The 25,898-nt window shown below is 44.5% G+C and overlaps 1 protein-coding gene across 3 annotated transcripts in view; it reads left to right on the plus strand.

Moving 5' to 3' along the window:
* DDX17 (DEAD-box helicase 17) overlaps positions 1–19,725 on the plus strand; it is a 60,921-nt gene extending 41,196 nt beyond the window's left edge. The window contains exons 11-13 of one of the 3 annotated variants that reach the window (XR_012678541.1): positions 3,256–3,315; positions 4,327–4,833; positions 6,168–6,255. Coding sequence is in view for 2 of the 3 variants with exons in the window: in XM_075182831.1 (XP_075038932.1) it covers positions 3,256–3,315; positions 6,168–6,401; positions 18,471–18,883 (707 nt within the window). In the remaining variant the exon portion in view is untranslated. Of the gene's footprint in view, positions 1–3,255; positions 3,316–4,326; positions 6,402–18,470 lie in introns of those variants that run through there. The other 2 variants (XM_075182831.1, XM_075182832.1) reach the window with 2 other exon arrangements.
* The last annotated feature ends 6,173 nt before the right edge of the window (positions 19,726–25,898 follow it).

Below are 25,898 nucleotides of genomic sequence, written 5' to 3' on the forward strand. Positions count from 1 at the left end.
CAAAGGGTAAATTTTCCAATGTTCTCTTAGAGTCCGCATCAACTGACCACGTCCGTGACCAAAGGTTATGACGAGCCGCCATAATAAGAGCGGAGGCCTTGGCATTCACTGACACAGCATCCATGGTTGCACTTGCCACATACTCAAAGGTCTCTAGTACATGCTTTGCTAGATTTAAGAGCTCTTCACGAGGAGTGTTATCTCTAAGACCCTTAATCAAAGCTTCCATCCATAATTGTACGGTCTTGATAGCCCAGGCCACAGCCATATTTGGTCTAAACAAGCTTCCCACAGCGGTGTAGGCTGAGCGAAGTGCTAAATCACACTTTTTATCCGTGTAATCTTTAAGGGCTATCCGTTCTTGAACTAGAATAGCAGAAGATGAAGCTAGACGGGCTACCCTGAGTAATGATTCCCATTTCACTGTGTCTTCAGGTGGCAGAGGATAAAGGGACTTAAATTTTCCCGGCATCATAAATTGTTTATTTGGCCTATGGCTGCCAAGCTTCCGAAATAATCTCCAACATTTCTGGAGAATGAAGGAATGTAGCTAACTGAGCCTTAGCTCTTTTAAAAAGTGAGATGCCCGTGGGTGCTGGGGGCTCAGGATCAGCATACCCTAAGGTATGCCTGATGCCTAAAATTAGACTATCCACACTCGTGGATACCGAGTCAGAGTCACAACGGCCCTCCCCTTCCGGGTCTACATCTACCTCGCCTTCCTCTGCTGAGAAGAGATCAGACTCCTGATCTAGGTCCAGAACCGTATCAGTAATAGCTCTCTTACCCCGGGGTCTCTTAACCCTCTGAGAAATAAATAATAATCTATCTTCCCTGTGGGCTGACTCCGCCTGTGATGTAGAAGCGTTTTCGTCAGACTGACTGCCTACAAGTGTAAGTGAGGTAGTATTTTGACGTACCTCTGTTACCCGCAGCATAACGGTCGTCAGTTTTTCCACAGTCGAAGAGAAGGACTGCAGCCAAGGCAGTTCTACCACTGCTGAAGATACCTCCTGGACTGAGCTGTTTCGCGCCTGAGCGTCCGCAGTACAAGCTGCGCAAAGGGCGTTTCGGTCTGTGTGTCCAACAGAAAGGTTTGTGTTACATTTTGCACAGGTATAATACATTACAGAAGGCACAGACTGACCTTTGCTTTTAGCTCTCCCCTTCTCAGCCACTGTCCTATTTCTTAAAATAATTATTAAAAGAAATGCAGACAAAAAGGAGTCTCTTATGCTAGAAAGTCTCTCAAACTATAAGTACTCCACCTAGTGCAAAAACATGTAAAGTACTGTCTGTGAACTTTTACACATGAAATAACTCACAAAACAATTATAAACCTCCACAAATGACTATAGAATACAAACCTATACAAAGAGCAGGCATCAAAAGTCTGTCAGCAGAGGAGAGGCAAAGCAGAGTATCTGGGCAGTGCTGACACACTGTTGACTTCAATGACTCCACGAGCAGACTGAGTCCTACGTGCGAAAAGAACAACCTGGGAGGAAGGAAATTCACTGCATTTCTCTCCCCCCCTTCCTGTTGCTTCTGTCCGCCCTGCTTGCCTCCGCATTCTGGCCCCATTTAGACCAGTGCAAAATGGCCACCACAATATGCAAGGCGCGCGCTATGTAGTTAAAATATGCCCAGTAGCGTGCACCATAACAAATGGTCTAACTCCCCTCAGAACGAGTGTGAGCGCTGCTATGTCCCCTTTTTTTAACATTGCTCGTTGCAATAGGGGCGAGCGGAGACCTGCTGGCATATGAAGCGGCGAGGGAGGAGAGGCTGATACAGCTTCACTCCCTCCGACCGCTAGTGAGGCAGGGACTGTGGCCGCGGAACTCAGTCCGCTAAAACAGGCTCTCTCCTCTTACACAGCCCGCCTCCATTATCTATGGTGAATGCCGGCAGTAGGTGCCAGATAAGTGAGCCCCAGGCTTCTCTTTCCTGCGCTGGGGTCCCAAGTGAGCAGACCTGAGTCTTACACACTCTTCTGGGTCTTTTTAAAATGAACCCCGCGCTGCACCTAAAGGGAACAAGAAAATAAAAACGTGAAACCTATAAGACTAACAGAGTATAGGCAGGAGCCTATACCCCAGTGACCTAAGCTCCAAGTCACTTAGAAAAAACTGTGGATCTCTCAGGAGAGGAGGGGCATAGCAGGGGAGGAGTCCAAAGATCTAGCAGTTAAAGTGACAAGACTCCTGAGCCCACTACTATACCCCAATTGCCGCAGTGTCCCCCAATGACAGGGAAGAGAAAAGGTTATTTCAAGATGGTATAGATGTCCGACCCAGTTGGCTAAAATGTTCCCAGGTGTTTCGAATGTTTGTTGGAGATGTCAGGAAGCCCCGGGCACTCCACTTCATATCTGGTGGGATTGTTCTGCGCTTAGACTCTTCTGGAATCTGGTCATAGCAGTCTCTTCGGATATACTGAGAGACAAAGTCCCTGACAACCCTGTATTTTGGTCATTAAACAAAACCAACTCGCCAATCTAGCTTCAAAAAATTGTTTGTGAAATATCTGACTCACTGGAGGTCTACTACACCCCCATCTATAAGAGAGTGGCTCTTTAGATTAGACTTCTTTAGATCAATGGATGAGCTGACATTCTCTGCAACTGATAAGTTTGTAGATAACTACTCCACATGGTGTAGATTGTTTGAATTCCAGGAGTCTGGGAATGTATTATCGTTGATGAGTCCAGTCCCCACTCCTATAGCTGTCAGTGCTCAACCCTGCTTACATTCTTAACTGAGTAGCGCCCCCCTCTCATTCCCCCCCCCCCTCCACTTTATGTATCCATTTTCTTTTACTTCCTTAGTGGTGTAGCCTGGGTGGATTCGCTGGGTTTCCCTCTCCCTTTTCTTCTTTTCGGGCTAATCCCCTCTTGTTTTTTATGTTTTTTTGTTTGTTTTTTTCAAATTTGGTGAAAAATGTATCTCTGATATCTTTTGAAGTTATATGCAAGCATTGAAGTTATTTGTTATGAAAATTTGCTCAACTGTTTACCAAATCATATAACCTAATAAATAAATATTACACTGAAGTGGAGATATATTTTAATATTGGTGTGCCAGCTAGCTGTATTCATTTATGCCATTATATACTCACAGCAAAATTTCAACTTAAAATGTGAATGTGTAATCAGCGGCTGCAGTGCATAACATTTTTTGTTAATGTCCTTGACATAATGTGTCATTATTTACTGTTGTACATTCTAAATGACCTACCTTTTTATTTTAACAGAATTTCGCTCTGGTAAAGCACCTATTCTAATTGCTACAGATGTTGCCTCTCGGGGTCTAGGTTTGTAACTTTTGAAGGTTGAATTTATTTATTGCATTTATTTCTGAGTTACCATGAAATTAAATTGATGTTAGATAGTGTTGGGATTATTTTTTAACTTTAGTATAGTATAGACTGCTAATTCAACAGTCTTTTGTTATTGAAATGGCTTGATTATGTCTTCACTAAAATCAATTTTGATTATACTAGATATAATGGTATTCATTGATTACTGTAAAAAATTTGATGCAGTCTACAGCGTACAAAGCATGATACTATCTTCACCCACATTTTTTTTCTTTAGATAATCACAAGAAGTTATTTTTTTGTTGTGTTTTTAAATGTTAACGTGTGTGGGTGTATCAAAATCTTTCTTCTTGTAAGCTTCATTGCCAAGCTCTTTTTTCCAGTTTGTATACGCTACATATCATATAAATGCCTCCTTTTAAAACTGGTACAGTGCATGCACTGTACAAAACAAGTTCCAGTCTGTTTCTTGTTACTTATGGTCTGTCTGAATTTAATTTTGACTTTCTCTTTTTTATATTTTGGAAATTGTGGCTGATTTATAAATGTTGAAATGTATTACTTGCGCTGAGGATTAGGGAGCTGGCTCCTGGTGGAAGTTCACCATTGGCTAAAGACAAAATATTTTCTTGTTTAGTAAACTTCCTGGGCTCCTTCTCCCCAATGGAAAGGTGGTTCACTAGTGTGAAACAATATGCACTTTTACAGTGATTTCCAGAAGTACACAGTGTAGACAGCACATGCAGTGTATGGTGAATTATAGACCTTCAAAATAAGTAGTGTACTGTTGTCTATTACCATTTATTTACTGCTGTGTGAATATTTATAAAATGCATGGCTACCTGCTGTGCATGCAATTTCCTAGCTATTTGCATTAGGTGACAGGTAAGTTATTGTTACAAAGTATTTATTGCTCACATTAGGGAATTTTATTTTTTAAAACTCTTTAAAATAGTTTGCAATATTAAATCTTACCATTTTTGTTTTTTTGTTTGTTTTTGACAGAAGCTGCAGATCTCTCTCAGTACAGGGCCAGGGGCCTGTCGAAAATAGAGGGGGATGAACGCTGGAAGCTGCCCCCCTAGAGGGCACTGGCTTCTTACACTCTTCCCTCGCAAAGGTCTTGTACTGAAGAGGCAGTTTTTGGATCTGCATCTCCAACTCCCCTTAACTTCCCCACTCTACATCGGGGTGCAAAATGTGTACTTTCCACCCTGACCACTGAGATGGGTCTACAGCCTCTCCCACATATGGCTGCTGGTTTGAATTTGATGCCTTATTGAATAGACGGACCACCTTTCTAGAAGGGAGATCACCTGGTGCTTCCCACTATGCTATCTGCTGAGCAGCTGTGGGAAAGTCCCAAGCCATGGAAGACTTTGGAAGTCTTAGCTTTCAGAGCAGAAGAATAGCCCCTTCTGCTGTTTTTCTCCAGACTCCTGTGGCTTCCTTCATTTTCATGTGTTAGCCTATCCCTCTATCATAAAATGCAGTGCACTAAAATGCTGCAAGGTATGTTTCATTGCCTTTTTGGTCATGAAGACCTTAAGAAAATAAGTGCCTTTTGATACCTGCCGTTTCACATTTGACATCTTCATAACATGGAGAAACCCAAATTATCAACTTGCATCTTTATAACCTTCTTTTGCCCTTCTAAATTACTCAAAGTGCTATGCATATTGTACCGGTGTTTACCAGTTCTCAACTTATTTAAAGATTCCAAAACTGAAGTAGCATGCAGCTCTGGTATTTGATCTTCCTGTAATAAGAAACAGACCTCTTAATACAAGGCCATCATTTTGTTGTTACTCACAATGGGGTGGGCTTATGAAACTGTGGGGACTCCCACTTCACAGTTTTGTTAACTGTTCACAACAGATGATGAGTGTTGGAGGATGGGGTCTCTCTTCGTCCATTGACAGGCTCTATGGAGTTGGAGCTAGTGGTTCTCCCACAGAAGTATCTTGCCAAGCCAGTGCACGTGTTGGGACCTCTTGCTGCGCCTGGACCATTGATGCATGCTCCCTGCTCCGGTGGTCCTGTGTCCATGGATGAAGGCGGTAAGACCGCTAAATGCCAAAAGGATGGGATTGGCGACAGCTGGTTCCCCACCTCGCTGAGGGAGTGTGCATCGGTCCGGACAAAAGCTCATCCGAGGATGAATCCCATGAAAGTAGCTTGACTTCCATTTATAATAGTAAAGCTTAGAATTGTAAAAAATAGAAATTGTGTGCAATTACATTTAATTCTTTATTCCTCTCTTTATAGGGTTATGATTTGAGCATGTCATTCAAAATATTCTAGCATTTTATCCATTTTTGCTCAAGCATATTTTCTCCAGGAACTTAATGTATTCTTTTGATTTTTGCATTGGATGAGTGTAGATTCATTTGGCTGTCTCCTAGAAAAATAGAACATAATAAACATTGAAAATGCAACAGCTATGGTCTTCTGTGAGATACAAAGGCCTTATTAGTTATTGCAGTTATAGCATACATTTATCCAAACTAAAAATCTGGGTAAATAGATGCATTACGAGGAGAAATATTCATGTAATCCACTATTTTACTTGTAAATGCAGAATTTGACCAGCATGGCATTACACAGTTAATATGGGAAATAGTAAATATAGCAATTCACAAGGGGGCAACTCGTACAGTTTTTAGTATTTAACACTCGTCTTTACAATAATGAAGTAAACAAAAGTTAATTTTGTTGGCAAGATTTTTATTTGTATTTTATTTTTTTTAAATCATTCTCGGCACTCTTCTAACTTGCCTCTTTTTTGTCCCTCTCCTGATTTTGTTCTCTTCCCCAAAACGTCAATTTTCCTGATCAATGCATAGATGTGGAAGATGTCAAGTTCGTCATTAACTATGATTACCCAAATAGCTCAGAAGATTACGTGCACCGTATTGGACGCACGGCCCGTAGCACAAATAAAGGCACAGCGTATACTTTCTTCACTCCAGGAAACCTTAAACAAGCTCGTGAGTTGGTCAAAGTGCTACAAGAAGCTAACCAGACTATCAATCCCAAACTCATGCAACTTGTAGATCATGGACGTGGTGGCGGAGGAGGTTAGTATAAAGGGTTGGGTAATGGCACCTAGATTTGTGAAGTTAATGGACATTCATGAACATTGTGGACTTCTGCAGGAAAATAGAAAATTAATTATGGCACATGGTGATGCATAATACTGTACTTTTCTCTTTCCTACCACTCTGGGACACTGCAAAACATTGGGGTATAGTAGTGGGTGTGGAAGTTCAGGCACTAATAATCATCTATGACATTTACTGCCCTCCTCTGCTATGCCCCTCTTCTCCTTTAGATACCTCAGTTTTTTTAGTTCCTTAGGAGTTAGTCCAGTTTGGTATAGGCTCCTGCCTATACCTAGTTTAGTGATAGGTTTCACGTTTTTATTTTATTTTTTTCACAGAGGTGCCTCGCGGGGATCGATCCTAAGTCCCAGAGAGGGTGAACAGTCCTGGGCTTCCTTCATCCTGATCCCAGCGCAAGGTAAGAAGTGGCTGATGCCCGGGTCTTCCTTGCATCTGTCTTGCCGGCAGTTCTACCCCTAGAAACGAGCAGTTAGATGTCAGTCACGCCATTAGGGCTTTAGGTGCCCACGGAGGTAGTCCTCTTCTAGCGGGCCACGGAGATAGGTCGCGAGGGGGAGATCTAGGATCCATCTCACCCCGCCGCTGGACTAGCTGGCATGACAAAGGTGCCCTTTGCGCTGCTTGTGAGGCCGGATCTCAGGAGCGTCCCGCCCCAGCACAAACACCAATAGCCATGGAAGAGCCGCCTTGGATTAAGTCCTTTGCCTCAGCCATGGAAAAGTTTACTACTGTGATGTTACAGGCTGCAGAGGTATATCAGAATACTGTTGCAAACACTCAGGTTTCTCTCTCTGCAGAGCAGCGCTCAACACATGCAGAAGCTGTGGGGGGTGACCAGATGGAAAGTGCAGGCACATCTTCACAGAGTTCTCTAGCTCAGAGTGACGAACGCCTGCTTTCGGTCTCCCACAGAGCTAAACGGGTTTTACTAGATGTAAACCAGGGTCGTAGTCCAGACTCGGATCTACCATCAGATGAGGATGGGGATTTAGACTTGGGTACACAGGAGGAAGACTCGCTGAGCATTATGTCTACCTCGGTCGGTAATATTGAGAGTCTGGTGTTAGGTATTAGGCATACCTTAGGTTTCCCTGACCCTGCACCCTCGGCTCCCTCAGGTTTCTCTTTTTTTAAAAGGACTAAATCTCAGGTGATGTCCTTTCCACCATCTTTAGAGATGGTGCAGATAGTGACGGATGCTTGGTTAAATTCAGAAAAACAGTTCGTTATGCCGGGTAGATTTAAGAGTCTTTATCCTCTTACGGCAGAGGATTCTATTAAATGGGAGGCATCTCCTAAGGTGGATAGACCGATCGTCAGGTTGTCCTCTTCCTCTGCCATACCTACCCAGGAGAGAGTATCTCTCAGAAACCCTACAGATTAAAAGTTTGATAATGCTCTCCGTATATATTGCTTCCGGGCAGCTTGTTTAGACCAACTATGGCCATTGCATGGGCAAATAAGGGGGTGCAGATGTGGGCGAAGCAGTTGGTTTCGGCCATTCAAAGTAATGCTCCGCTGCCAGATCTCCTTGTTCTCGCTGAACATATTCAGGAGACTGCGGACTATGTAGGGCAGGCATCCATGGATGCAGTAGCAGACAATGCTAGGATTGGGTGCCTTATTATTGCGTCACGACGTTCCCTATGGTTACGTTCGTGGACAACGGACGCTGAGTCAAAGAGGTCTTTGGAAATCCTGCCTTTTGATGGAGACACTATGTTTGGGGCGGAGCTTGAGAAAGTGATTGAGGTAGCCACAGGGGGTAAGAGTAATGTTCTTGCCATGGGATCTCGTAAACCTTATCAAGCTCGTTTTCGCTCTTTTAGCTCCTTCTCTCAGTGTCACGGGGGCCCACCAATGGGTCAGCCGGCCGTTCCTAGAGGAGGTGGCAGCAGAGGTAGGGGCGCTCCCAGACGGGGAATGTCGCGTCCCAGCGATAAACCTGCAGCATGACTCCTTCGCCCCCACGCGGGTTCCCGTGGTGGGGGTACGGCTCCTTCTTTTCAAGCGCCAGTGGTGCTCAGTCACAACGGACACTTGGATTCGGGGAGTGGTGTCAAGGGGTTATGTCATAGACTTAATCCAGTCTCCACCAACAAAGTTCCTTTCTTCACCGGTGCCCGCTTGTCCCCTCAGACGTTAGGCCCTGCTGGATGCAGTGTCGAAGCTTCAGGGGACGGGAGTGGTGGTTCCTGTTCCGGCGCAGGAAAGAGGTCAGGGGTTCTACTCCAATCTCTTCCTGGTGCCGAAACCGGACGGAACTTTTCGCCCTATACTGAACCTCAGGTCTCTAAACAAGCAGGTGATAGTCCAGAGGTACAAAATGGAGTCTCTTCGGACGGTCATTGCAGGGATGGAAGAGGGAGAATTTCTAGCTTCCATGAATATAAAAGATGCTTATCTGCATGTTCCCATTTGGGAGCATCATCACCCTCTTCTGAGGCTTGCGGTAGGACCCGCCCATTTTCAGTTCAGGGCCCTCCCTTTTGGTCTGGCTTCAGCTTCTCGAGTTTTCACCAAAATCATGGCGAGTGTCCTGAGACGAAGGGGAGTCACGATAGTCCCATATCTAGACGACCTTCTCTTAAAGGCAAAATCTGCAGAGATCTTAGCTCGCCAGGTTTAGACTACGATGGAGTTCTTGGAGGGCCATGGGTGGATTCTGAATGTGCCAAAATCATCTCTCACTCCAGCTCAGCGCATGCGCTTTCTGGGGTTGGTGTTCGACACGGTGACACAAAGGGTGTTCCTACCTCAGGACAAAATCCTTGCCCTTCAGCGGAGAACCAGAGTGCTATTGGATCGTCCTCAGGTTTCCATGCTCACCTGCATGAAACTGCTAGGGACCATGGTGTCTGTTTACGAGGCGGTTCAGTTTGCCCAGTTCCATTCCCGCTCTCTTCAACTAGAGATTCTTCGGAAGTGGTCGGGGTCACAGGAACATCTAGACAGATCATCCGCCTGTCACGACCAACTCGGCTGTCATTGACGTGGTGGTTGTCCACGAGCAATCTGAGCAAAGGTCAGACCCTCCAATCGGGCCCCTGAACCTTGGTTACCACGGACGCAAGTCTTTCGGGCTGGGGAGGAGTCACAGGATCTTTAAGGTTTCAGGGACTCTGGTCTCCCCAGGAAGCTGCTCTTCCCATAAATATATTAGAGCTGAGAGCGGTTCACAGGACCTTGACCAAGGCGCAGGGGTTTCTGAAAGGAAAACCCCTTCAAATACAGTCGGACAATGCCACAGCCGTGGCATACTTAAATCATCAAGGAGGAACTCGCAGCAGGGCAGCCATGCAGGAGGCGGCCAAGATTCTGATCTGGGCGGAACATTATGTACCCCAGATTTCGGCTGTATTTATCCCGGGAGTAGACAACTGGGAAGCCGATTTCCTCAGCAGGCAGAAGGTTCACCTGGGGGGAGTGGTCTCTGTGCAAAGAGGTCTTCGCCCTTCTAGTTCAGCGATGGGGTCTACCGGAAATAGACCTCATGGCCTCCAGGCTGAATCATCAGGTTCCTCGGTATTGTGCAAAGTCCTGGGATCCTCTAGCACACGCTGCAGGCGCCATGGCGATTCCGTGGCGCTTCAGTCTGGTGTATGTGTTTTCTCCATTGCCAATGCTATCATGGGTTCTGAAGAAGCTGAAAAGAGACTGCGATCTTAATAGCCCCTCATTGGCCTCGCAGGGCGTGGTTCTCAGACATTCTAGGAATGTCAGCAGATCAGCCATTTCGTCTGCCCATGCGCCCAGACCTGCTCGTTCAGGGCCCCATTCCCCACCACAATTTAGATCGTCTGGCTTTAACGGCGTGGCTACTGAATCCTTAGCTCTCAAGGCTAAGGGTTTTCGTCACGGGTTATTGCCACCATGATCAGGGCAAGGAAGTCATCTTCGGCTATTTATCACAGGGTCTGGAAGACTTATAGCTTCTGGTGTGAATCCAAGGGTTTCCAAACATCCAGGTTTAGCCTGTCTAGACTTTTGGCTTTTTTGCAGGAAGGCCTGGATAAGGGACTCAGGCTGGGTTCCCTTAAAGTTCAGGTGTCAGCGCTATCAATTTATTTTCAGCGAAAGCTGGCGCCTCTGAGTGAGGTCCAGACTTTTATACAAGGGGTTCTTCATATTCAGCCCCCATTCTCTCATCCTGTAGAACCCTGGGACTTATATCTAGTGCTGAGGGCACTTTGACTTCCACCATTTAAACCCCTTCATACCGCTGAATTGCACCATCTCACTTGGAAGACGGCTTTTCTTCTAGCTATATCCTCGGCTAGGAGAGTGTCAGAGCTGGCAGCGGTCTGTTTTAACTCTCCATTTTTGGTGTTTCATGAGGATAGAGCGGTGTTACGTACTAAACCCTCTTTTATCCCAAAGGTAGTGTCTAGGTTCCATCTCAACCAGGAGATTGTGGTTCCGGCATTCCGACCTGAATTGTCTTCCTCTTCTTCTTCGGTTGACTCTTTGGATTACGATTTGCACTTGTTGGATGTTGTTCGGGCTCTCCGGTGCTATGTTGACCGCACAGCCTCAGCTCGCAAAACGAAAGATCTGTTTGTCTTATACAATGTTAAGAAGCGTGCCTGGCCGGCGTCAAAACAGGCTATTGCTTGGTGGATCACTTCCACCATTAGCCTGGCTTATGTCTGAGCATCTCGACCAGTTCCTCATGCGCTTAGGGCTCACTCGACCAGGGCAGTTGGTTCGTCTTGGGCGGCACGTCATGGTGCTTCAGCTGAACAGCTATGCAAAGCGGCCACTTGGAAATCTGTTTGTACTTTTGCAAAGTTTTACAGATTGCAGGCTTTCGCATCTTCTGATGCGAGTTTTGGCAGGAAGGTATTACGTGCAGCTGCTCCAGAGCATTCCCTCCCATAGGGGCAGCTTTGGTATGTCCCCAATGTCTTGCAGTGTCCCCCAGTGGTAGGAAAGAGAAAAGAGGATTTTTACTTACCGTAAAATCAATTTCTCTTACTCCACTGGGGGACACTGCGCTCCTTCCCTTGCCCTGTAGACAATCTGATTGTGAATATTTTTGGCTTCCATTCTTTGCCCCTTGGGGCAGCTCCTTATAGTACACTTGGTTAGTCAAAACTGAGGTACAGGAGAGGAGGGGCATAGCATAGGAGGGGATTAAAAGTCATAGAGGATTATTAATGCCTGAATTCCCACACCCACTACTATACCCCAATGTCTTGCAGTGTCTCCCAGTGGCGTAAGAGAAATTGATTTTACGGTAAGTAAAAATCCTCTTTTTGTTTGCATTTGTCATAAGAATTTTCTTAATAATATGGTGCTGTGGGACAAATTCTACTGCTATTTTCAATTAAGTTAATGGTCAACTCTAATTAAATTATACTTGTCTTGCTATATTTTTGGGGTGGAAATTTGACTATAAAACTGTGCTCCTCCCTTTCTTATCAAAAATGACTTGACATTATTTCAAGTAGTTTGTTGGTGGGAAGTTCATAGGACACTAAGCTCATATGATCATTTATTACACTCATTATAATTCATATCTCTGCAAAAGTTTAAACTTCAAGCAGACATGTAAATGATTAATACAGCTATAACAGTATAATGTAAACCTGTTTATGTTTTTGCTGAAATTTGTTTACTTTGCTGCTGTGTGTAGGTAACAGGTATGCTTAAAGAACATCAATTCATGTGACTAGTTCACAACACCCATTTTTAAATGTGTTTCAAGTGTTCCATTATGGAATGCATAATGGTCAGTGCAGATAATTATCGCCACATAAAGCAAGTTGTGAAACAGTTATTCATATTAAACGGATTGCTCTCATCACATTGTGGAGCTGCGTATGATCTTCATAGCCGCCCTTGGCTATGATTGCATCTAATATATTCATACCAAAGAAAATTGGCGATTCTCCTCTTCCAATATCCCAGAAGGGCATATTTTTAATATTTTATAAATTCAACCATGAATATTTAGGAAAATCCTCAAAAAGAGAATGTTTATACTAATGATAAATCCGTTTCCCTGATTCCATCTGGGGGACACTGCTACCATGGGTTGTGAGACTGGAGGTGGAGTTGGCACTTAACAGGTTAACTTTGTTAATGTATCAAAACTGACAAACCCCTCCCCTCTGCAACCCCTATAGCTCCTCAGTTTAGTTATAAAGGATGGGGAGTTAAACAATTCGAGAACACACAGTACAAGAGCAGAAGGGAGGGAACGCAGTGCCCCCCAGATGGAATCAGAGAAACGGATTTATCATAAGTATAAAAATCCTCTTTTCTCTTTCATCCTATCTGGGGGACACTGCTACCATGGGGACGTTCCAAAGCAGCCCCCTTAAGGGAGGGAATGCTCTGACAGCCCGGCACGTAGAGTACTACTGCCAAACACAGCGTCTGCTGACGCAAATACATTGAATTAGTAAAATTTAGTAAAACTATGGACCGAGGACCACATTGCTGCTCTGCACAACTGGTCAGCTGAGGCCTCATTTCGTGCAGCCCAGGACGTTCCCACTGAACGGGTAGAATGGGCTACAATATGATCGGGCCAGGTTTGTTAGCACTGACATAAGCCTGCTTAATAGTAGAAGTTAGCCAGCTAACCATCGATTGCTTAGAGGCTGGCCATCCTTGTTTAGAGGTGTAGCGAATCTTTGATGTCCTCCTGACATAAATTCTTAGAGCCCTGACCACATCCCGAGACTCCATGGAACCTGTCCCCGAGGACTGTGGGCTGCGTTAAATACCAGAACCACTATTTCTTGGTTCACATGAAAGCTGGACACCACCTTTGGTAGGAAAACCGGAACTAATCTGAGAACCGCCCTATTATCATTTATTTGTATAGCGCCACTGATTCCGCAGCGCTGTACAGAGAACTCATTCATATCAGTCCCTGCCCCATTGGAGCTTAGTCTAAATTCCCTAACATATACACACACTGACACACAGACAGAGAGGGAGACAGACAGACAGCGAGGGAGAGACTAGGGTCAATTTTTGATAGCAGCCAATTAACATACCAGGTTGTTTTTGGAGTGTGGGAGGGAACCGGAGCATCCGGAGAAAACCCACGCGAACACGGGGAGAACATACAAATGCCACACATGGTCGTAATTGAACTCATGACCCCAGTGCTGTGAGGCAGAAGTGCTAACCACTATGCCACCATGCTGCCCATATCGTGAAAGTTAAGATATGGTTCACAACATGAGAGAACACTCAATTCTGAAACCCTACGAGCCGATGTAATAGCTAGAAGAAATACAACTTTAATAGTCAAGAACCTTAATTCTGCTGTTCAAACAGAGGCCCTTGAAGCCTATTTAGCACTAAAATAAGATTCCAGGGGGCCGTTGGAGGAACATAAGGTGGCTAAATATGTAGGACTCCTTGCAAGAAGGTCCTGACATCCGTAATGGCTGCCAGGCGCAGGTGAAAATATACCAAAAGGGCCAATATCTGTACTTTCAAAAAGCCTAGATGGAGGCCCGCCTCCAAGCCATCCTGGAGAAAAAAACAACTCGTGGAATACATACATATACTCGTGGCAGCCGTGTGGCATGTTCGGTTTTCACACCATCTGATGTAGGTGTTCCAGATGCGGTGGTAAATACGTGCCGAAACTGGTTTTCTAGCCCACAGGAGGGTGTTCACTACTCGTGGAGAGAAACCTCTGGACCTCCACAGGCTGGCCTCAACAGCCATGATGTTAAATTGAGCCAAGGCAATTTCTGATATGTGAATGGTCCTAACTGAAGAAGGTCTTCTTGAAGAGGTAATTTTAACCCTGACCTACTGCTAGCCCCAGAATTTCTGCGTACCAAACTCTCCTTGGCCAAGTGGGAACCACTAGAATGACTGGGCGCCCCCCTTGCTTCACTCGTCGAAGAACTCTGGGAATCATAGGGATTGGGAGGAACAGATATCCCAACCTGAAGTCCCATGGCATCGTCATTACATCGATGGCGACCACCAAAAGGTCTCTTGCTCGAGAGCAATACTGAGGCACCTTCCTGTTGTGACACAATGCCATTAGATCCAGATCCGGAATGCCCCATCGTAGAACCAGAGACTGAAAGACCTCCGGATGGAGCGACCATTCCCCCAGCAATTCTGCTTTCCAGTTTTGGATTCCTGGGATAAAGGTTACTGATACAGTGGGGACGTGACTCTCTGTCCTGATCAATATCTGAGCAACCACCCTCATTGCCCCCTGCGCTCCTGGTGCCCTCCTGTTTGTTGACAAAAGAATGCCGTTGCATTGTCGGACTGCAGATAGACTGGGTGTCTGTGTAGTATCGCCTGGGTGCTCTCTAAGGCCATTAGCATGGCTTTTAGCTCCAGAATATTAATGGGGAGCGAAGCATCCCGAACAGTCCAGAGATCCTTGAGCCGTAATGAAGTACCACAGCCCCCCCATCCTGTCAGGCTGGCGTCTGTGGTTACTAAGAACCAGGACCCACTGTCAGATTGTCCTGGACTGTCCACCATTTGAGGGAAGCCTTCACCTTTGGTGCCAATTGTATCAGCTGTCTCTCCAATTTCAGAGGGGATCCTGACCAAGTGGTCCCATTGTAAGCCACACGAGTGCAGCTGATCATAAGGAATGGGCTTGAAAGTCGATACCATCTATCCTAATAGACGCATGCACAAGTGGACAGACGGTCTGTGGCAGGTCATAGCCCGAACCGTCAGGTTCCTCAGATTGAGACTTGTTAGTTGGTGTCCATGATTAGTCCCAGAAAGGTAATTTTCTGGCCCGGAATCAATTGTGACTATGCTCGATTTATGAGCCATCCGTTCGTCTACAGGTTCCTGATAGTGAGGACCAGGTGCTGATTCAGTTGGAGAGCTGAGGATATTTTTATGAGCAGATTGTCCAGATAGGGCACTATTTGCAATCCTCTGGAATGAAGCCAGGCTGCCATTACTGCTATTATTTTTGTAAACACCCTTGCTGCTGTCGAAAGGCCAAATGGAAGAGCTCTGAATTGGTAATGAGACGGCCCCACTGTAAATCTGAAAAGAGCCTGATGAGCTTCCAGTTAGGAATGTGAAGGAAAGCATCCTTGATGTCTATAGACGCCATGAATTGATCTGGTTCCAGTCCATTGATGACTGACCTGAGGAATTCCATTTGAAACCTGACGACCCGTAGGTGCCGGTTTAACTGCTTTAGATTCAGCACAGACCGGAACGAGCCTCCGGCTTTGGGACCAAACAGAGATTGGAGTAGAACCCCTGTCTGTTTTTGATGTTCTGGAACCTGACGGATGACCCTGGCGAAAAGAAGAGAGGCAATACATGCAAGCATCGTCTTTCTTTTGAGGGTTGCGAAGAATCGACGAGGGGCTGGGCCTGATAGATCTATCATGTATCCTCTCCGTCATGAGTCCCCAAATCCCACGGTTTTCTGAGGACGCTATCCATGGATCTCTGAATAGCAGCAAACATCCACCCACTCGCGCAACGGCGAGGAGGGGCTGGAGACCGTTAAACTGATTGCTTTTCTAAAAGCTTAGGAGATGGACGTTTCGTGGAGGAGGAAGGCCTCCTACCTCTGGAGGCCGAAGTTCTCGGTCTATGTGTCTGGCCCTGGCCAGCAGAGCTGCCATGAAAGGACTGCCGAAATGAACCACATCTCGGTGTCCTGGGTTTTGAAACATTTACCAGGAGGAAGCTGCTTTTGCCTCCTGTGGCCTGGCAAATTATGCTGACCAGTTCAGGTCCGAAAAACACTCCCCCTGAATAAGGGAGTGATTTTAAAGACTTGATTCCGTGTCTGCATCCCAGGACCTGAGCCATAAGGTTCTCCTGGCCGCTACTGCGGTGCAGAAATGGATGAAGAATTGGATGCTGCATTCTGGGCGGCCACATAGAAGTATCCGGAAGCCTCCTTGAGATGCAGTGCAAGGGCAAGAAATTCTGAATTTTGCAGACCCACTGCTAATTGCTCAGCCCATGTTTCCATAGCCCTGGCAACCCAAACCGATGAAAACATAGGTCTCAATGATGTACCTGCCACAGTGTAGATAGACTTTAAAAATCCCTCTATTTTGCGGTCAGTATTATCCTGCAGGGTGTGCTGTCCCTGGGATAGGGAGTGTGATGTGTCATGCTAAGCGCGTCACTGGTGAATCAACCCTTGTAACCTGCTCCCAACGGCTGATATCCTCCTTTAATGGATATAAAGCCAGATAACTTCGCAGGACGGTAAATTTCCTATCTGGCTGTTTCGAGGATGCTTCCGCTATTTCCTTCAGTTCCACTGATGGAGGAAAGCGGATTGCACATTTTCTAGCTTTTTTGAAGAGACTCTGATCGGATTTTCTAGTTTCTTCTAGATCCAGGATACCTAAAGTCTGACGAACTGCTACCACCAGGTCGTCAATACCCTGATATCTGGTAGCATGTCTTCTCATTTTCTTGCAAAGACCCTGATCCGAATATTTTGTTCAAATGTATGAGGTCCAGGGCTTGATGCGCTGCTAATATCAGGTCGTCAATGCCCTGATATCTAGGGAATTCTTCCAGGTCAGTGACTTGCTTAACCGATCTAGGCCTCTGACCGGGAATGAGGACAACGCTGGTTCTCCCGAAGGAGAGCCTGGGTTAGCGAGATAGGATGATGGACCAGATTGTGCCAATTCTGCTGGCTCACTGGTATCCTGAATGCCATGGGGGGGACGGCAATGAAAAGAGGGGATAATCGCAGAAACTGCTTGTAGCTCTGCAGGCTTAGTAAAGGGCTGTACCAGTGTGACAGCCGATTGTGCCAGAGATTCTGGTTCCTCCGGTAGTGGTGGACTTGCTTCCCACGTCACAGTCAATACAAAGCGCCCCTGAGTCCTGAACACACTGAACAAATGAAATATTTTGCACGTGGTGCCTTTCCCTTATCAGACATATTCAGAATGGGGAAAGTAACACAATAATGAGCAATATAGACAGTCACACAAGATACAGGCTTGATATAAATACAAGTATACTTGTAATAAGCCTATGTGAAAAAATTATTTGTAAGTAGAATACTATAATTATGCTACTTACGTCCTAGCTACTAATATAACCCTATTTTGCTAGCAATGAGTATAGAAGTATAGTAATATTTTTTGGTACTTGGCCTTCCAGGTAAGACAGGTATGAGAGAGGAGTCTGTCAGCAGCGTCTCCCATAACAGGCTGAGGAGAGTCTGCTGTCTTCCCGGGCCATCTTTTGGCGGTCATCTGGGAGAGTCCAAGATCCAAACTAAGGTGGGGGAGCTCTATATACATTAGTTCCGCACCCTGGGCTTTCCTGCTCCTGTAGATGGAATCAATAACTGTGGCTTCTCATATTAGACAGCCCATAGCCATTTCCTGGTTCTCCGTTCATCCTGATGAACTATGCAGCTTTTCAAGATTCCCTCCTCCTTTCTCTGAGGGAGGAACTTGGTATGTCCCAGCAAAATGGCGCCTGCCATCGCTCCGATTACCGGCGCTCTCTGCCTCAGATGGCAGCGCCGGTATGTCGGGATGCTGTGTTAGTGTGACAGCGGCTTCTCAAGCCCCTTTTAGTACTGAAACACGGCAGGTGCTGTCAGTGAGAGCCTTCGGTTTTCACAAAAGAACAGCTGTAGTGCGGCTGCATTAATAGGAGTGTCCCCTCTCTTTCTAAAGCACACTCCTGCGATGAGTTTGTAGAAAAAAAAACATTTTGCTAGTAAAAAGTAAGCCCAACTCCCTTAGGCACTTAATCTAAACTGATGAGCTACAGGGTTTGCAGAGGTGAGGGGTTTGTCAGTTTTGATACATTAACAAAGTTAACCTGTTAAGTGCCAACTCCACCTCCACTCTCACAACACATGGTAGCAGTGTCCCCCAGATAGGATGAAAGAGATAAGACTTATTTTGAAATCTGAAATTTAGAAACCCTGGGGTATGTCACACTATATCAAGAAATGTATAATTGCCTGTAGTATTTTTTTTAAAAAAATTGAGATTTGTCTCACTTTTTAATCTCCATCCCATTCCTTTTTTTTTTTATCTGTAGGTGGTCGCTCCAGGTATCGCACCATTCCCACAAACAATAATCCAAACATGATGTACCAGGAAGAGTGTGACAGGAGAATGCGTGGCAAAGATGATGTCAGGCGCGATGGTCGGAATAACCGGGATGGTGTTGTTTCTAGCAATGGGCCTGGAAGAGACCAGGGTCGACAAGGCTATGGTTATGCAGGGCAAAATTCAAACTTTCAGCCTAGCCAGTATGGCTACGGGCAGGGCGCATTTACAGCAGGGACAGCTGGCAGCTATGGTGCTGCAACATATGGCCAAGCACCACAGCCGCTGATGTCCCAGCAGTTCGCTCCGCCTGGTACCTCTTTGCTGAACTACATGAATCAAGCAACCAGTTACCAATACCCACCCCCTCCCCCACCTCCACCCCCTCCCTCTAGAAAATGAGCCCACAATTCAGGTTTTACATTTTTTAAGCTGGTTTCAGTTTTGTAAAATACTGTCTTTTAAGTAAAACATTTTTTCTTTCCTTCAGATGTGTTTTTCTAATGCAAGAAACTGAAGTTGAGGGAGCAGTTTGTTTCTATACCTCCTCTTTCTTTTCAGTACTGTTGACATCCAGGATTTTAGGACAAAACTTTCTATCTTTTATTATTTTTTAATCATTTTATTTTTAAGAGGTCTGCTGTAGGAAGAGCTTTTTGCATGTTGGCACACTTGAGGATCTTTCTTTTCTTTTTTCATATCTAACTTGTCCCATCTTGCCTCCATGTTTCTCTTTTTCCACTAATTAGACATCCAGACATTTGGTATTGTACTGATGTTTTTGTACAGAAAAAATTCTGTTTTTTGCTTTTCCAGGTAGGTAAAAAAAAAATACCAAGGTCCTTCAGCCATTTTCCATTTTGATATTGTCAGTATTTTATGTACATTCACTCAAACAAAACACCCCATCACTATACCAAGGATACCCCATCCCTGAATTAACTACTTGTTCTGAAAATAGACACTGCCACGCAAATGCTGCCGTCAACAAATTTGTAGGTGGAGAAAGGGTGTGGGATTTGTAAATCTGTAAATTTTTACTTGGCCCACATACTGCCGTTTTTGTTTTGTTTGTTTTCCCTTTTGAAGTGGCAAGATCTAGTTTAGTCCATTTCAGTTATTCTTTAATACTATTAAGCCATTTTGTGTGAAAGCGGCTATTGGGTTTGTTTTTGTTTTTTTAATTAAATTTAACATTGGTACCATCTGGCTTCTATCATTGTAAATAAAATGTCTGAAATTTAGTGTTTTGAATTTGGCTTTATTTTTTATTTTAAGAGCAATAGATATGTAGCTTTTGAATGTGACTCAAACATTTGAATAAACAGTAGATTGCTGTTAGAAATGGATGTGTGCACCATTTTTTTATTAACTCATTCTGGTTGGTCTTGCCTAGAACAGCATGGAAAAATATGATTTACATGAACATTATACTGAAAAAAAAAAAAGAGCAAAGTTTGTGTTTTGTAGCTAAAACCTAGATAAGAAAACCAGAGAAAAATAAGCCCGCGCTCGGTATATCCCACATTATATATGGTACCAGCTGCTTGGCAGTAAGCCCGCGCTCTGTATATCCCATGTTGTATGTGGTACCAGCTGCGTGGCAATATAAATGCCCATATATGTATACAAAACAAAAAGAAAGTTGTCAGCGCTTATCCTTTAAACTGCATATCTGTGTGTGTCTAGCAAAATGAAAACATGAGGTATTAGTTCATATTTTGATTAAAAGACTTAAGCCTGCATCCCAACGTCAAGGGTACCTCATTATATGCAGGTCCTACACTGACCTATATGCTTTAAACACTATTAAAATGTAGGGGAGTAAGATTCCTTTATATTTTCTAAATTGCTCTTAAAAATGTAAACACAGGAAAAATAGTCAAAAAAATAAATAAAATAATAAATAAAAAAAGAAACTTCAGTGTCAGAAGGCAATAAATAGATTGAACACAGTCTATGTATGATAACGTGTCTTTTGGTATATAACAGGCCTGGCCAACCTCTCTCCAAGTGTTTTGAAACTGCAAGTCCCATCATGCTTTTCCACAAAACTTAAATTATGGACATCTATGGTTTGATTTATTTGCATGTGTGGATTGCAAGGGTTGTTGCTGACATTTGGTGTACATTTAATTACAATAGCCACATTAAATATATATTTACTAAGAAAAATGTTGATGAGTTCAATACTTATTTCACCCGCTGTATATAGATAGGTGCGTCGGGCAAGCTGTAAATAAGGTACATGGTGATAAATAGAAATGGGAGTTAAATGTAACAAGGTAGACAAGAGATTTAATCATTATCTAAGAAAGTACCTGTTAGGAACCCCTCCAGCCGGTACAGCACAACCCGGAGTCTGTTCCGCCAGTCAGGTGTTCACTGGAGCCCCTAGTGGTGGGGACAGACTTGGCCGCAGACTGACAGAGGGTCGTGAAGTGTGTACCGGCTGGGGAGAACCCAGGTAAGCGAAGTGAAGTCCAGGTAAGGGTCAAGGGCAGGCAGCAGACAGCAAATCCAATAAACAGGCCGAGGTCAAGGGTCACGAGCAAACCGGAATGTCGGTAAACACGCCAGAGGTCGGGGTCACAAGAAACACAGGCAGGGTCCAAATCCAGGCAAGGGGTCATACACGGGCAATCCAACAGAATATCCAAAGGATAGGAGCTGAGCAGGTCAGCAGACTGGTAACAGAAACTATAACCGGCAGTGAGGCTGCAGACCTCACTGCCTTAAATACTGGTAGCCACCAATCAGAGCCTAGCTCTGCAAATGCCCACAGGAGGCACCAATCAAAGGGCCAAGCCCCCTTAGTTAATCAGCCCACAGCCTGTCATTTGCGCGCATGCGCCCGGCTTGTGGCACTGCCGGGACGCAGCGCTACACATGAGGCGTTCAGCCGTTGCCTTGGCAATGGCCGGGCAGGAAGTGGAAATGATGTCCCGGTCGTCAAAGTGACGGCCGGGATGCCAGGGGGAGCCAGAAGCGAGCCAAGGTGGCTGTGAGTACCTCCGCGGCTCGTGACAGTACACCCCCCCCCCCCCCCCCCCCCTTGAGGAACCCTGACACCCAGGTTTCTTCGGAAATTTCTTGAAGAACTCCAGCTGTTTAGTGGAGTTGTCTTTGCGGAACACAAGACCGCTCTTCCAAACCTCGATTTTTCCATTGCACCAGGAAGTGCTCCTGACCCTGTACCTTCTTAGAATCAAGAGTGCTTTGAACAGCAAATTTTCTAGGTCTGTTCCGACTCTGTCCATAGGGACTTGGGTAAAGTACAGGTTTGAGCAGGGAACAATGAAACGTGTTGGGGATTCTCAACGACCCAGGAATTTTTAACCTAAATGCAACAGAATTAACCTGCTTGCTGATGAGAAACGGACCGATTAACTTAGGGTCCAACTTCCTGCAAGGCTGTCTGAGCCTAATATTTTTTGTAGGAAGCCACACTTTCTGGCCCACTTTGAGGGAGCAGGTGGTACGGTGGCGGTTCAAATTTTTTTTGCAACAAATGAGGCTTGTCTCAATGATTACTGCACTTTTTTCCAGATAACTTTTAGATCCCGGGCAATGGAGCGAATCTCCGGAACACCAGCGGACTTGAGCAAGTACAAGGAATTAGATCTGGGGTGAAAACCAAAATTGCAGTAAAATGGAGAGGGTTTGGTAGATGAGTGACATGAATTATTATAAGCAAATTCTGCCCAGGGTAACAAGGAGGACCAGTTATCATGAAATTCCGACGTGTAGCATCGTAAAAATTGTTCTAAGGACTGGTTAACCCTTTCAGTTTGCCCATTTGACTGAGGGTGGTATGCAGATGACAAACTAATCTTGATTCCGAGAAGGGTAAAAAAGGATTTCCAGAATTGCGCTATGAACTGGGAACCACGATCGGAAACGATATCAGTAGGGAGTCCATGGAGAAGGAAAATATGTTGGATAAATAAGATGGCCAAATCTCGAGCGGTACAAAGTCTGGTTAGCGGTATAAAGTGTGACATTTTGCTGAACCGGTCTACCACGACCCAAATGGTATTGTGTCCTGCAGAGGGTAGCAGATCGACTATAAAATCCATGGACAAGTGTGTCCAAGGTTTTGCAGGAATGGCCAATGCAACCATCTGGCCTACTGGACGAGTCCTGGGGATTTTATTCCTGGCACAAACCTCGCACGAGAGGACATGACTTTTGATGTCAGCAGACAATGATGGCCACCAGACAGTACAGGAAAGGATTTCTAGGGTCTTCTGAATTCCAGGATGTCCGGCAGTCCTACTATTATGCGCCTCTGCAAGAACCGCCTTCCTTAAATGGACTGGAACAAATAGACACCGCTCTGGAGTAATATCAGGGGCTAATCTTTGAAATCTCTGAAGTGTGATACTCAGGTCTTGGGTTAGCCCAGCATGGATTATGGAAGACGGAATAATAGGCTCTGGGTTTGTGACTGGAAAGTGGTGTGCCAAGAAGCTTCTGGACAGCATCTGCCCGGACATTTTTGGAACCTGGTCGGTAGGTGATCACGAAATTGAAACGGGTAAAGAACAACGACCCAACGGGCCTGTCTATGATTTAGACGTTTGGCCGATTGAATATATTGTAAGTTCTTGTGGTCTGTAATAACGAAGATCTGATGTGAAGCACCCTCCAGCCAATGCCGCCACTCCTCGAAGGCCCATTTAATTTCCAATAGTTCCCTATTACCGACATCGTAGTTGGCTTCTGCTGAAGAGAACTGCCGGGACGCAACGCTACACAGGCAACGGCCAGGCAGGAAGTGTAAATGACGTCCCGGTCTTCAAGGTGACGGCCGGGACACCAGGGAGAGCCAGAAGCGACCCGCGGCGGCGGTGAGTACCGCCGCGGCTCGTGACAGTACCTAAATTGAAATCCAAATTTAGAAACTTGGGCGAGAGAGCATGTAAAATCATATCCAGCGGGCATTTTCTCTGCATATATATTTGATGTAATCCCCTCCACCCCCTCTCCAGTGTTTAGGGACCTTTTTAATTCACATTAGTCTGGTCATGTCCATGATGTTTTGAGAAATGATCGGAAATGCTGTGTATGTTGTTTTGTTTTGTTTTTTATATTTCTGAAACATTCAGATAATCTTATATGTAGGCTTCTTATGGTATACCCCACATATTTTAGTACACATGGACATTCTAAAAGATAAATGACACCCACTGTGTCACAGGAGATTTTTCCTTTGGTCTTAAAATCCCTCCCTGTGATGTTGAATTTGAAAGTCGTGAGGGGTTTAGTTTTGCTCTACCCTGTAACTTGACATGCATTACAGCGGTTATATAAATAGAATGTGAACTAGTTTTGCGCTTTCTTTGTAGACAAATCTAAATTTGTGTGGTAGAATTTTAGGACAAAGAAACTAATGAACAGGGGTTCATATTAAAAGGACAGATTAGCACCCATTATGTTAATTAAAATATAACTTTTATTGATTACTGTTTAATAATGATATCCTCCCGGAAGACAAGGTGAAATATATTAAAAAATTTCTTTCAAATACACACATACACACGTGTAACAAAAACAAAGACACCAACTGATAGGGATCTATTATATGAAGGAATAGTCTTGTAGATACAGAGAATTATCTGTGTAAATCCTTAGTAGCAAGCCATTCCATGTACTAGTAGGTAGTGGTTGATAGGAAGACAGGGTGATTTGAAAAGTAAGTGAGAACCGTGTCTCTTATGGTGTTGATATTATAAGCCTTCTAATAACCACTGTAACAACTGTAACAGGCAGATAGTGAAGTGAGATATTTAATCTCCATTGATGTAATGAGGGAAAACCCCTAGCCAAAGGTAGTGTTAGCTTTCATTATAATAATTATAGTATGGGATTAGGATAAAAGGCTTGTTCTAGGTCAATAAAGATATAAAGCACTACACATTAATGCACCAATGCTGATGCATCCAAAAGCTAGTGTAATTCCTGCAATGTGTGACCTTGTCAGCTGTGATAAATACAGTTTACTCGATTACAAGTAAAAGCTCTGTAGTGCTGAACAATTGGCATTACATCAGGGTTGAGTGGATTAAAAAATACTAATCACACAATGTCGTATGGCAAGGAGAGTAGCACTGTATTCACACAGGCAAACTGAATACTGATTCAGAAACTAATCCTGCACAGCAACTGTATAGGAGAAAAAAGCCTTTATGGCATCGTGTGATGCTGACTGTAACAGAGTTTAGTTATGATGAATACAAAAAGCTATTTACACCAAAATAGGTGGATAATATGAGAAACTGCTGTTTAGAAACCACCCAAACAAAGTGCTAAAATTGACCCTGTTGAAAAAAAGCCATATCGCTGATTTGCAAAAAACGAGGGGATAAAGCCAATTTAATGTGACTAATAGCGGAATTAATATTGTCCGTGCCATGAGCGGACTGAGGTAACGCCTCCGTGGAGGAAAGTGTTCCCCGCAGCCAGACTCACTTTATCTAGATGGATTGAGTCCCATGAGATATTGTAATCTCATATGTCACTAGTTTGCAATAAGCGAATAGATAGAGAAAAACGAGTGTGTATAGTGGCAGAATAAAAGTTGTCCCTGATATAGGCAGACTTATATATAGCCTCCGTGGAGGACAGTATTCACCGCAGCTAGACTCGTTATATCTAGATGATTAGATCCCATTTAATATGAAAACTGTATCTGTATCAATGCCTGCTACTAAATGGAAACAACTGCTACATCCCTATTTACAATTGGTGTTGGCGCCAAATAACGCTGGCTCCAACGTACGTTTCACCCTCAGGCTTTTTCAAGGGGAATCACCGTTTGTGCCGATGAAAGAATCTTTTATGTTCAACAAGCGGGATCAGATGTTGTGATTGACATTATATCCAGCCAATAGCGGATGGGATTCCCGTGACATCATACAAGAGAAAGGCCACTCATAGGTTGATAGGAAAGACTGGTCTCTCCACGGGGGAATCCCTTGTGAGTGTCAAATCGGAAGAGAGGAGATAATGATAGACAGATGAACCAGCCAATGCCTATTCTTTGAGCATTTGGATCGAAATAGAATAAAACGGACCAAGGATTAATATGACAGAGAAAATGATATTAGTCATGGTAAGTAATCCATTTTCCGCTAATGAATTTCAAAACCTGCCATGGATAAAAATAATAAAGTAATAGACAGGCCATATTAGATAACGGGAGTGTGGCAAGCTAGATCAAAGCTGCTGCTGTGTTATAAATAAAAAAATAGTTAGAAAGGTATGTCTCCCGTTTTTTAAGCTGTCACAGTGATGTCACATGGCAAGTCAACCAATTGTAGGTTGGGGAAAAGGAAAAGGAAAAATCTCTATACAGGGAAATCCCTTATGAGTATTGTATCAGGGAAAGGGGACAATAAACAGGAGGAGTAAG

The sequence above is a fragment of the Mixophyes fleayi genome, chromosome 8 (assembly GCF_038048845.1).
Source record: "Mixophyes fleayi isolate aMixFle1 chromosome 8, aMixFle1.hap1, whole genome shotgun sequence".
NCBI lineage: Eukaryota > Metazoa > Chordata > Amphibia > Anura > Limnodynastidae > Mixophyes > Mixophyes fleayi.